Genomic DNA, 13,442 nt, shown 5'->3' with positions numbered 1-13,442 from the left:
ATGACTGAAGTATTGTGCTGTACACCAGAAATTGACACAACATTGTAAACTGACTATACTTCAATTAAAAAAAAAGAAGAAAAAATGTCTATTGTAAACATTATGGTAGATGGTGGCCCAGGAGAGTTGATTCATTTCACCTGAGTTTAAAAAATCCTACCAAACAGGACCCCCAAAGAAAGTTTAAGTCCTTCATTCACTCTCTCCTTCGCATGAAGCCTTCTGCTCACCCGTCAGTACTCACATCCCTTCCTGTTAGTTTGCCTATCCTGAATTCCCTGGTGTTTCTCATCATATATGAAGCCTGTGTCAGAACGAAAATAACAAGCCCAGGGCACAAGAATGAAGTGAGCTGACATGAAGAAGTATTGGATTAGCCAACTAAACACAATTCTTGGAAGAGTATTTTGTAATAACTGTCTCTTTATACCGTAAGCCTCCCTTATCCAAATGAGGTTATCTCTGGGAACCTTCTAAAGCAAAAATTACTTAAAGATAAGAAGCAGCGAACATTCAAGTCAAAACTTCAACTGCTGAGCCCAGATCTGCTCCTTATCTTCAGGGAAACTCCGATGTTGTGAACAATCTCAGTGGTGGGTTTGTGTCGGTCTGCGTGTTGTACTGCGTTCATCTTGGCCCAGCAACAGCCGCTGGCCTAAGCGCCTCGTAAGAATTGAGAAAACCTGAGACTTACATAGTGAATTGACTTGCTAGGCAAAATCCCAAATGCCAAGGAGCAGTCTGGAAGAGCTGTTTAATTCACATTTTCCAGTGTGAATTTCTCACTGGATTTTCAAATGCCAACTCTGGCAGAAATAACACGCTAATAAATAACCCCGGTATCAATTTACTTGGAAATAAATTCCCTGCAAGGCTGGATCCCCCGCTCTGACTGCCACCTTATAAATTGCTCTCAGGGAGACTCTGTTTGATGCTCTTTCTTTCCTAGTGTTTGAAGTTGAAGGTGGAAAATGGGCTGCGGTGTTTGTCCTGGCTCTAACTCTCAGAAGCAGCTGGATTCAGTGTCGAGAAACAGCTCTTAGCACCGGATAGACTTTCTTTCCACCAGTGTGAATCTGGTGTGAATGTGGAGTGAGTGTGAGAAGGGGGTGGGGGTCACAAAGACTGAATGAAGGATAGAGTGGCAGGAACTTGTTTATTTCATTCCCACGTCATCTGTGCCAGGAAGACGGGGGTGGCGGATAACAAGCACTCAAAGGAAGGGCACGCTACGCAACGCAGATCACATAGCCTCTCTTGCGTCTCTTGAGATGTAGCAATTTTGGCAAAGGATGGTTTAACAATTGTTCCCATCTCAAGTACCAGATTTGAGGTTTCCCCTTCTTTTCAAACATTCTAAATTTTGACCTAGACACATTCTGTATCTAGTGGTTACAAGTTGCATAGCCTAATTGCTGCACCGTATTCTTACTCTTCTAAGAGCCAAAGCATTAACTCCCTTGTCTCCATTCTGATGGCCTCCGAGTTCTCCCGTGTGGACTTAGCAGCCTTCTCCATCCACACACATTCGGTCCCCAGGGCTGACGGGTACCTTCCCCAGGCCAGCCTTGGGAACATGTCTCTTGCCCTCACGGAGGCTGTCCTACTTCAGGGACAGGAAGAAGCAGGTGCCAGGAAAGAGAAAAGGGTAACAATACATGAGGGGTTCCCTGAGGTGAGATCAATTACTTCTAGCTGCAAAAATAGGAAACATCTAATATTCAGAGAAAACCAGAGGGTTAAAACTAAGTAAGATTTCTCATGGAAAGGCTTGGTTTTGTTTTGTTTAATGACTTTTTCTCTGCTCTTTTGAGATTTGACTCAAAACTGCCACTGATGTGCACATGATGGGAGTAAACAGATGTCTAGAGGGAACCAGAGTCTAACAGCCTCATTTATACGTAGCCCACTTGAAAATCATAAAATCCCATCTCTTACAGCTGGAATGAGTCAGAGTGCTGCAAGCATCTTTTTCCATCATGTTTAGCTTGGAAATGACTCTTTTCTCTACAAAATCTACTCTGGTTGATAAGAACTGCTTATGTTGTCAGGAGGCAACATAGACCAGAAACTTCACAGAAAAAAGAGATGGAAATAAAAAGATGCCACCGCACAGTGGGTCAGGAGAGGCATTTTGCAGAGCTGTACCTTGGAACAGAGAGGGATCTTTGTACTGACCCAGCGTTGCACAGTCCACATGGTGGCTAATTAGCCAGTAATAACTAGGGCAGAGCGAGAGTTGACAGCGTGCCTGTACTTCACGGTGTGAACCTCACCTAGCCAAAGGCTCCACCTATTCATTTGTAATGAGGACTGGAATTAAAGCAAACGCATTCAAGCATTTGCTGCTTTTGAATTATATGCACGCACATGCTTACATACAACGTTTCGTAAATTGCAACTCATGTGGGTTCAGTCATTGTGTTACTTATATTAGCTTCATAAAATGTCAAGTTAAAAAGAGTCACCACACGGACCCCAATCAACGCCGCAAATGGAAACTCCAACCTGATTGCCAGGCATCGAGATCGTGCTGCTCAGAGCAGGCAGATCATGTACATAGCACCCTTTATAACACGGTATAGGCCCACATGACTGGGTGGCCCTCTTGTTACAGAGATAAGTAAGAGCTGTAGTTGGATTTATAATAATATAAGCTGTTGACAGAGTATGTCTCTACTTAGTGTTCCAGCATTAACATCAGAGGTCTTATCCTATATAGCACATGGAACTGTATTCAATTTCTTGTAATAACATATAATGGAAAAGAATCTGAAAAGAAAATATATATGTGTTATGTATAACTGAATCGCTTTGCTTGTACACCTGAAACTAACATTATAAATCAACTACACTTCATTAAAATTTTTTAACAATTAAAAGAAAAAAAAAATCAGATGTCTTAATGACCATTTCTTTAAAAAAAAAAAAATTCCCCTGCATCTGCATTCCCCACTGGTTTCTTTTCTAAGGATCCCAGCATGAGACAGCCTGGCTTTAACCAATTTTCAATGTATACTTGTGGGGATGGTTCTTCCTGCAATTTTGGGGTTGCCCCACTTTGGCTTCCCTTCCAGCAATGGCTCCAATATCATTCTCAGTTCACCCATCTGTACTCACAAAGCCCCGGGGAACCATGGAGCATGGGCTCCACATAGCTCAGAAGTCACAGACAAGACGTCAGACATCATCTACTCCAACATTTCCCCTGTAGCGCATGCTTCAATTCCCCTACAAAATCCTTGCCATTTGTCACCCAGCTCATGCTTCAGTGCCTCTAATGACAGTAACCTCACTGTGTCCCAAGGCAGTGCAGGCCATTTTTAGACAGCACTAATTAGAAAGTTTGTCCTTAGGTGGAGGTGAACTTTGCCATTCTCTTGCTTGCCCATTGGTTCTAGTCACACCCTCTAGGGCAACTTCAAGTCAATTTCCATGCGACAGAGCTATTTGAAGATAACTCTCACTGCCCTCCCCTAGCTCTTCTCCTTTCCAGGTCAAATCATCCTGGTTTCTTCAATATTTAATATGTTTTCAAGTCACTTCAAAAACATAATGAACTCGCTCTAACAAAGTTAGTAGTGTGTGTGTATGAGAATTAGACCCAGAAGAAGACTCCTGGTCTGGACCAGTAGGGTAGGGACTTTTTTTTTTTTTTGATGGACCAGCTGCACCCTAGACCTCATTGGTGGAGTTCCCATTTTGCCATTTCACATATTTCACATGTGCACAGGGGTGGTCTCTGTGTCCTGCGGAGCCAAGAACTCCATAGATGTCTGTCCTCACTAGTACTGATTAATCAAAAGATGACATGAGGTTCTCAAGACCTGCTGCCAAACACAGCACAGCCGTGCTTCCTAGCGCTGAGACCACGTGCGGCACACAGAGCCCGCATGGCAATCCTGACAACAGGAAGCATCAGAACAGGGTGACCGACTGACACGCTAGAAAAATGACAAGGTCATCGACCAGTCCTGTTGACCTAGCAACATACCGCAGAGCGAGGTATAGTAACGAAGCCCTTGCCTAACGCTCCCTCTCAGGGAACAAGAGAACTTTTGAGAAACAGAGAGACCTCTCACTGAGCAATAAGTTGGGAGCTCCAGAATGATGACTCCCGAGTGAGTTAACAGTGCACTCTGAGTTGACGGTCCCTATGAAATGAGCTTGGTGAAAGCAAATCTGGTGTCTGTCAATTTGTTCACCATTGAGACGTTAGAGCCTGACATGCATAGAGCCTGGCACATTTTGAAAAGTAATCGTGAGTATCTTCTGCTGGAGAGGCAACAGCTACTTCAGTGAGCTATGGGGCAACCAGAGTCTGGCCAAGGAAAAAGAAATTAAGGAGGCTTTAAGCAAAAGTGTTGAATAGGACCTCAGGATTTGATGAGGGTAGGGAGATTTGAGACAGCAATTTGATCTATTTTTCCCACTAGACTTTAGCTCATATTTATCCTTTGTTCCCAGAAGCATATCTTTTAAGAGCTAAGAAATTAACGATGACAGTCTGACTTATACGAGGTCATACAGATGTCAGTGACAAGGTCAAAAAGAGAATTTAGTTCTTGAGTCAGCAGAATGACCCAAGCCTTCAGATATCTCTTCTTTTATGGTATCTGGAAGTTACGCTGATTAATTCTGTTTCATGGTAAAACAAAACAAAACAAAATCATGTGTGTGGGGGACATGCGATTTGGGGAACGGTAGTGAAGTTTCAGGATTCCCCTGATATTTGCAGCACTGCTGTGTAGGAGATTGGCTCATAAAATTCTGAGTTGAAAAGCTGAACAGTTTTGCAAGTCATGCTTTAATCACGATTGCATGGAATTTGGAGCTCTGCATAAAAATCATGTGGACTTTAAGAATTCAGGTCAAGAAGAATGTTTTAAAATCTGTGTACTGCTTAGTCCTACGTGCATTAAATTTACTCCCATGCTATGCTATGAAATTTTGTTTAAATAGGAATTTGATTTTATATTAGCTATGCTAATCTATTAAAAAAAAATACACACACATACACACACACAGAACTATCAGGTATTACTTCATTGGCAGTTCTTCCTGGCTCCAGGGCACGAAAGTTCTGCCACAGGACTCATGAGCTGGAATCACGTATTTACAACAAATACAGGTAACGTGAGTTGTCCTTTATTTAATCTCTGGCTCTGTCTAAAGACCTATCACATTCTTTTGAAAAGTTTGAAGAACCTGGTTGTCAGTTGTTCTTTGGTGAAATAGCTTCTCATTTAAATATGAATTTATGTAAGGACAAGAATCACACATGCCGGTACTAATGAAAACCCATCTTATCACATCCTCCACAAATGGCTCTGAATTATTTCAATTTCTGTATCAAGTCTGGGAAGTCGGCTAAGGAAAAAAGGCACAACAGAGATCCTCACATTTGAAACCCACCATTACTTCCTGCATTTATTCACTGTATATATTTGAACTCCTAAATACAAAGTCACTGATTTGGAATGGCAGACAGATGAGAACATCTCAAAATCGACATAACTCTCAGCAGAAATCATTCTCAGATTAAATATTGGGTAGCTATATGCTGAACCTCCCATTTCTGGGATGTTGAGATGTCTTTCTCCCCCTTTAGGGTCTCAATTCTTTAGTCCGTATTTCTTGGTTCTATTATTTTCAGTATGACACCAGACAGTTCCACAAAGCTGTCTTTTTCATAGTCATTCTAGTCACGGCACTCAAAAAACTTAAACTGACAGCAGAGAAAAATAAAGTAGTACTAAGTTGCTAAATAAGGCAAAATTGCCCCATATTTGAAGCTTCTGTCTCCTTAGGGTTTCTCTTACATCTTGGGTCACACTCCTCTAACCCTGGGGTCTGACACTTAGAGCTGCTGCTGAGTAAGTCGAGGTTAAGGCCTCACAGATGTAATGATGGTCAAATTTAAAACAGTTGTGGCTTCTCTGTAACAACTTTTCCCTGAAATAATGTAGGAAAAAAACCAGAATGTGCAGTACTGTGGGAGAAACCATGACCAAAAGGACATGTTGTCTGGGAATTCCTTTGTAAGGCAAGTGTGATTCATGGAGTGGATGCACAAGGCCAACGCAGCCAAGGATTGGTTGGAAATTTGAGTCTCAACCTTTGAAGGGAATTTAATTTAATCCCTCCAGCCTGGTGTGTGTTATGAGTATCTCATAAATAAAATCCAAGCTTGAGATTGCTTCACTGAGTTTGCCCAGCATTCTACCTTTTCCATTTCTTTATCTTTGAAAAATTTTTGGTGGGGAGGTAATTAGGTTTATTTATCTAGTTAATGGCAGTACTGGGGATTGAACCCAGGACCTCATGCAGGCTAAGCATGTGCTCTACCACTGAACTATATCCTTCCCCCTCCATTTCTTTTCCAACTAGCTCTGCCCAAGCTTTTTTTCTCCCACCTCATCTTCCCCTACCTATAAAGCACATTGGCTTTGTTTGGTAAGCAGAAAAATCTTTTAGGAAATCCCACTATTAGGCAAGATTTTATTTCATCAATTAACTTTCTCAGGGAAAAAATTTTTTCCTCTTCTGTTACTAATCTACAAAAGCAGAATGCCATAGGTCATCAAAATTTTTCCCAGTGACACAAATAAGGGAGTTTTTCTTTTTCCTATTGCAAAGGATAGTTGGCAGGTTTTCTCTAGAACGTGAGCTGCACTGATTGACCTACAGAGGGAGTTGACAAATGGAACACAGGAAAAAAAAATGATGGTCATCTAAGAGTCCGGTTTTTAAAGAGAAAAAAAATCATGCTTAGAGTGCAGTTTCTTCATGAAGAAAAAACCCAAGGACTCTCCCTTTCCCATGAGTTGTTTTCATAAACACTGTCTATTTCCTGTTCTCACTCCTTGGCACACAGGCTAGAACCACCTGCTCAGCGCTGACTCGACTGTATTTGGGAGAGATGGGAACGTATTCCAAGCTCTACGAGGCCAGGACTGTGTCAGTCTTGTTCACCACAGTGCTACACACCTCTGGGCACTTAGAAGGTGCTCAGCCAGTAATAACTGAACACATTCAAGGAGGCGAAAAATAGAGATTCTACCTTGGGGACGGATAGTGTAGATGTGAATTTGGTGTTCGTTCTTTGGTAAATGGTTTGACAAAAGGATGCCTATGAGATGGAATTAATGTGTAAATTGTATATAATCACACATTTTTATAATGTGACTACACTTATTCATGCAAATCTTTGAGTGTCTATTTCTGCCAGGCATTTCTCTAAGTGCTGAGATATAATACTCTATGGTAATAAACTATACTAGACTGCCAGGTAGTAACAAGATAATTTGCTGGTAGAAAATAAAGATTAGAGGATATGGAGCTGAGGGTGGGGAATGCTACTTTAAGTGGAATCATCAGGGAAGGCCTCTCTGAGGAGGTGACATTTGAAGAGAGAACTGAATGAAGTACAGGAGTTACACAGATATTTGGCAGAGTCTTCCAATCAAAGGGACACCAAGAAGATCAGTCTTGACTTGAGGAAGTTCTTAGAGTGTTTGAAGAACAGCAAGAAGGCAGTGTGACTGAGCCTGGTTAAGCCAGGAGCAGGATGCCAGAAATTCTTCCCTTCATTTAAGAGATGAGGTTGGAGGGAGAACTCAAGATCAGACTGGTACAGCTCTGCAGGCCACGGTAAGGATTTGGAATTTTAACCTGTGTGTCTTGGGAAGCATCAGAGGGCGGACCGCAAGAGAATGATAGGGTGAGACTGACTTTGTAAAGTGGTCATTCTAACTGCTGTGTGGAGAGCAGAGGTGGGGGACCAAGTTTGGAAGCAAAGAGGCCGGTTAAGAGGTTCCTGCGGTGGCCCAGACCAAAGCTGATGGTGGCCTGGCTGATGGAAGCCATGGAGATGGTGAGAGATGGACTGCAGGGAGGGGATGTGGAAAGGAGTCAAGGCTCTTTTTGGTGCAAGCAACTAGGTAAATGGTGGCATCATTTCTACAGATGTGCAAAGACTGATGGAAGAGCAGGTCTGGTTAGGCATGGGGGCGGGAGAAGCCAAGGGTTGACTTTTGGGTATTAAATTTGAGATGCCTTTTAGACATCCATGTGGAGATACCAAGTGGGCAGTTGAATATGAAAGTGTGGCGTTCAGAGGAGAAGCTGAGCCAGGAATATGAATTCGGGAATAGATGGCAGACACTCCAGAAGGGGAATGCCTCTTGTAACTCTGGTTTTGCTCTCCTCCTGCTTCTCAGGGCATCGCCACAGCCCTGCAGGGAAGATGGATGTCCATTAGGTTGAGAATCACCTTGGAACTTAGACACCACCCAAAGCCTCAGCTCAGGGGCCAAAGCACCACGTGTGCTTCCTATCCTGGCAGAGAGAGGAAGCAGGGCAAGTCCCCTGCGCCCTCTGCCTCAGGCTTTCCACACCTAAAGGGACAATAATTTCATACACTACTTGGTTCTCCTCAAAAAAGAGGGCTAAGATACTACACACAATAGTGAAAAGAGCTGCCAACACCGGGAAGAAGTCCATGACGAGAACACAACGATAGGGAGATTAGTTTGCACTTAGATCGTCAAGTCCTTGAGGGCAGCCTCTGACTTCTGACTGTCATCCTTTGTGGGACTTGGCACAAGATCCAGTCAACTACTGCTGCTGACTCTTTCTCTTCTTGAGGTATTAACTCTTTAGTCATTAAGTGGGAGCTGACATGACATGTTGGGTAATTACAAATGCATCTTAAGACAAGGCCTCTAAACTCACCTCTCTCTTATCAGCTCTCCACTGCCTCTAGAAAGATCTTTCCAGAAAATTATATCACTTCCTTTCTTAAACCCTTCCAACGACACCTCATGGCCTTGGGGATAAAGTGTGAGCTCCCTAGCGTGGCTCTTAATGTCCACATGATCTGGCCCTTGCTGACCACCCCGCTTTATCTCTCGCTGTTTTTTACATGAACACCACATGAACTCCAGGTATTAACCACTTCCCTAACTGGCTTTTGGGGAAACATTCTTTTGGGTTGTTTCTCCTTAGAATGACCCTCCCTGCCTCGTCCACTTAGAGAACTTCTGCGGATTCCTTGAAGCCCCAGTTTAAGATTTTCCTCCTCTGTGAATAATTTTTAACCCCATCCAAGCAAAAAAAAAAATCTCTCCTTTGTCTGCACCAGCACTGTACTTAATTTCTCCATTATATACTATCACACCACACAGCAGTCATTTAGAAAAAATCTACCTCCTCTACTAGAGCATAGGCTTCTTTGGGAGGGCAGCCTAAGAGATCATCACCTCCCAGTTCTCAGCACCTCACCCAGGACTAGGCAAGTGGCAAAAGTACAACACATTTTGGCTAAGTGAAGTGGATAAATGGGTGAAAGTATGAGTCCAAAACAAAGCCTGTCCCTTTTAGAATAAAGCTGGCAGCTCAGTGAACATTAGAAAAACTCATGGTGACCCAGCAAGAATCAACAAGACGCACGCTGGTGCTTGGGAGCACCACTCCAGTCAGGAGATTGAATGAGTCTGAACTAATCTCAGGCAATCATGAACCCTACCTTGACTGAGTAATAATAATTTTGTATGCCTCTCTTACTGGGGGGGGAGGTGCTTCCTTGGGTTCATATTTGAGATCGCATGGGTTCTCCAAAGGGGCTGGACTTAGCCATGGAGACAGGGCTCAGCCTTAGCCAATCCTATGGCAGTCTCTTGTCCACAGGATCCCTGGAGGGCACGTGGCACAGCTTCTTATGGGAGTTAGTACAACTGGATGTCTTAGATGTGTCCAGAATGTATCGGCGTGACCCCTGGGTCTGCAACTATCAGACCGTGCACAGGGATGACACAACTCGGTGTCCTTGAGTGACTTTAACCAGATGAGGTTGCAACCCATAGCCCAGTGGGTTTACCGGCAGTCAGAATGGACAACTGGCAACATCAAGGGAATGGCCATGACCCTGAGACACATCACTTGCTCAAGTCATGTTCTTACCTGGCCCTTCACTCCTGACTCCTCGAAAGGGAGGCACTGTATGTCACATGGGGTAGGAATTGGGGTAGGTAGGTCAGGGTGATGAGCGTTCCCACCCACGCTGCCAGTTTCTGACTGGGGTCTTGGAATGACCCACCTGAATCAGATGAGCTGCGCTTTCTGGGCTGCCGTACCGAAGGTCATGTCCGTTGATGGCTAACACGCGGTCGTTCTCCTCCAGCTGGCCGTGTCGGTCTGCCACCCCACCATCCAGCACGTTGAAAATAAACACCCCAGGCTCATCCACCTTGCGCACCAGTTTTATTCCAAGCTGCTCGTCAGGGCTGCTTTTGTTAAGAATCACGTGGAAACTGTCCCCCTGGGGTCCATAGGTGTCCAGGGGCTGTCCGTCGGTCCTGGTCCGGAACTTCTGCTCCCGCAGCACGGTCAGCCGCAGCACCTGGCAGGGCTGCCGCAGGAGGCGCAGGGCGTAGTTGTGAGGCACGTTGCTGATGTCCATCCCATTGACCTGGGCGGAGGGGAGCTCAGAATCAGGAGTGACCACGCCATCAGCTCCAACCCTTCCTAAGAGGCCCCGCCACAGAATCACCGGGGCCCTCCCTTAAGGGCCACTCTGCTCTATCACCTTATCCTCCACCCAAATGTCCAAATATCCCCATCTTCCAACAGGACTTCTGACCCTGCTTGCCTCGAGTGTTACCTGCACACATTCCAAGTCTCCGTAGATGCCATCCTTGTTCAGCCTTGTCCCACACGTGCTCTCAAATTTATTTACACAGTCCTAACCCTCATTTCTGTTGCTTGCTAAACTTATTTTTCAGTTGAAGGGGGAGGAAAAGGAAGAAAAAGTGGGAAAAGGCCAAAGAAGAAAGAAAATTGCCCACTGAGCTCAAATGGTCACATTAAACTGCTGTTCAAATCAAACTCAGTTGACATTTTCTTTCCAAAAATCTCCCAATGAATTTTTCTCCCTGGGTCACCCGTACTGGAACTTCCAGGCCCCACTACTCAGTGTGTGTGTGTGTGTGTGTGTGTATGTGTGAATATATTTGTGTGTTGGAAAGTGTGTGTGTGTGTGTGTGTGAGAGTATGTCAAGTCTCAAGATGGTCGCCTACAAGATCTTTTGCCCATGTTCTCAATAAAACAACAACAAAAAATCTCTGCACAGTTCCAGACAAACTGATATGAATGGAAGTGTCTAGGCTTTTTTAGTAAAAGGCTGGATCACTTTATTAAGCTCCTTAAATGTCCTCCAACTTGGCCCTCTCATTTGCGCCTCACTGATGATCTGCAGACTGCTGCATGGGGCGTTCTGGTTTTAATTACCCAGGCCCAGCCTGAAGGCTTCAGCCCCTCGAGGTGGTCACTGCTCAGAAAGAAAACAATTTCACAGCAGCGCTGCACTCTGCGTTTAAGGAAGGAGGCCCCAACAGAAGAGAAACAACCTTCTTGAATTTCTATGGTTTGGTAAGATTTCTTGTACGTGCAGCCAACAGTTAGAACAGTCTTGGAGTGAGACTTTCATGAGCCTTCCTGCAGCCATTGCCAGTCCTCTGCTGCATCCACAGGGATGGATGGAGGCTCCCGTGTGCACAGACAAGGCTCACTGCCTTTGTCCAAGCCCAGGTGAGCTCAAGGACCTTGCTCTGTTCTGTCACCTTAACTTGTGTCTGGTTTCCCCCATCGTACCCAGGCCAAGAGAAAGTCAAGGTCACCTTCTAAGTAGTCTTGGCAGTTCATTTGCCTGCAAGTGCCAGTTGAAGGCCACAAGAATCAATATCTATTATTATGCAACCCTCCCAGGCAGCATAGTTTCCACAGAACTGGGAGGAAGCCATGCGGAGAGTCGCTGATTGCACAGCTCACTGTCCCTCGAGGATGATGGGCCCTGCCTCGTACTCCACCTCCGAGGCCAGTGGGAATATCAGTGTCTCTACAATAACTGCTTTAAATTCTTGCTCCTCTTATTCCAAAGAATAAGAATTTCTTTGCCAGAGAAACAGCTCATGGTGTGTCAAGAGCTGGCCCCTCAGCAACCCAGAAGGGATGGGATGAAACTGTCATCCGAGTATCAGACAGGAAATTAGACCAAGGGAGGGATTTCTTATCACTTTTGGCTCATGTTGGACTTCTGTCTGATAAACAACTCTTCCTTCATCCTTTCTTGTCTTCTGAAAATCCCTCCCCAATATCCTTCCCCTCAACCAAGCCTCAGAGGACAGTCATGCCCAAGGCATTCTGTTCCAACACCTGCCTCCCCTGGAGGGTCTGTGGGTTGGCAGAATAACTTAGGGATTTTTTTTCCTTGACGGGCCATTAAGCTATAGAAAATTTACTTTAGAGGAGTAAGTGAATGTGAGCGATTAGATAAAATACAAAATGTTTTGGTAATTTGCTCTAAAAACAATTTAAGGAGATACATACTCTAGTTTTATGTTTCTGCTACTTAAAGTAGGAGAAAGGGGTAGGAGGAGAGAAAGGGGAGGTAGAGAAAGGGGAGGACAAGTTAGGAGAAGGAAGAGGAAGGAGGGGAAGACAGACAAAATGATACAGAGAAAGAAATATTCATGCACAGGGAGAATGAGAAAGACAGAAGGACAAAGACTGATCTCAAATTACAAATCTCATATGAAGTCATATCAACACAATAACTATGAGAAGTGACGGCTCCACATACGTGTTAGTGTTTTATCCACCCATCCATCCACCCATCTGTCCATCCACTGATCCAATTATTTGCTCACAGGTCATTTTGATTAAGCCCCCCTGATGGCTCCACAGCCATGGTCTCTACCTTCAGGATGATGTCTCCTGGCAGCAGCCGGCCATCTCTGGCGACGGCCCCATCACGATAAATGTGCTGAATAATGATATGGACCAGCGGGGTTTCACTGCCTCCCACAAGCCTAATAGAGAGGCTTTCACTGGGATCTGCTCGATTGATCTTGATGCTGGTAATTTCACCATCTGGAATTAGGTGATACAACCTTGGAAAGACTAAAATGGACAAAGACAGTGTTTATTTAAGACACCCACCCAACCGACATTTCCAACCACTCTTCCTCTTGCCAAACTTTGGTTCCAGCCAAACTAAACTATTCATCGTTCGCTGTACATGTTTTCCATCTTCCTGCCTCCGTGCCAGCAGAAGTTTCTCTGCCTGGAATGTTTTCCATTCTAGGCCTGAGCCCAATTTTTCCCTTAAGGCCTGCATGAAATGATCCCTTCCAATTACACTCTACCCTGATCCCTCTCCCCTGCTCTCTAAATATCCCATTTCCCATAAAGCTTTCTATTTCCCATGGCACCCTGCCTTCTGTGCTCATTCTTATTCATGCCCATTTCCTATACCCCCTATTTGACTCTAAGATCCTTGAGGACACAATTTCTGGCTATTCCGTAGTTCTATGCCCAGATCTCTACACGGGAAACTTCAGTCGGTTTATTGAGTGAGGAGGGATGAATGAACGAATGGTCA

The 13,442-nt window shown here is 44.5% G+C and overlaps 1 protein-coding gene across 8 annotated transcripts in view; it reads right to left on the bottom strand.

Moving 5' to 3' along the window:
- The window catches only part of LNX1 (ligand of numb-protein X 1), a 167,567-nt gene that overhangs the window by 18,311 nt on the left and 135,814 nt on the right, over positions 1 to 13,442 (bottom strand). For 7 of the 8 annotated variants that reach the window (XM_010966089.3, XM_074347816.1, XM_074347828.1 and 4 more), the window contains 2 exons: positions 12,759 to 12,961; positions 10,100 to 10,471 (listed from right to left, as the gene is read on the bottom strand). In XM_010966089.3, the coding sequence (XP_010964391.2) occupies positions 10,100 to 10,471; positions 12,759 to 12,961 (575 nt within the window). The remainder of the gene's footprint in view (positions 1 to 10,099; positions 10,472 to 12,758; positions 12,962 to 13,442) is intronic. The other variant, XM_045524927.2, reaches the window with a different exon arrangement.

This window comes from Camelus bactrianus, chromosome 2 (assembly GCF_048773025.1).
Source record: "Camelus bactrianus isolate YW-2024 breed Bactrian camel chromosome 2, ASM4877302v1, whole genome shotgun sequence".
Classification (NCBI taxonomy): Eukaryota; Metazoa; Chordata; class Mammalia; order Artiodactyla; family Camelidae; genus Camelus; species Camelus bactrianus.
Note: the sequence above shows the minus strand (reverse complement) of the source record. Positions and strands in the feature narration are given on the sequence as shown.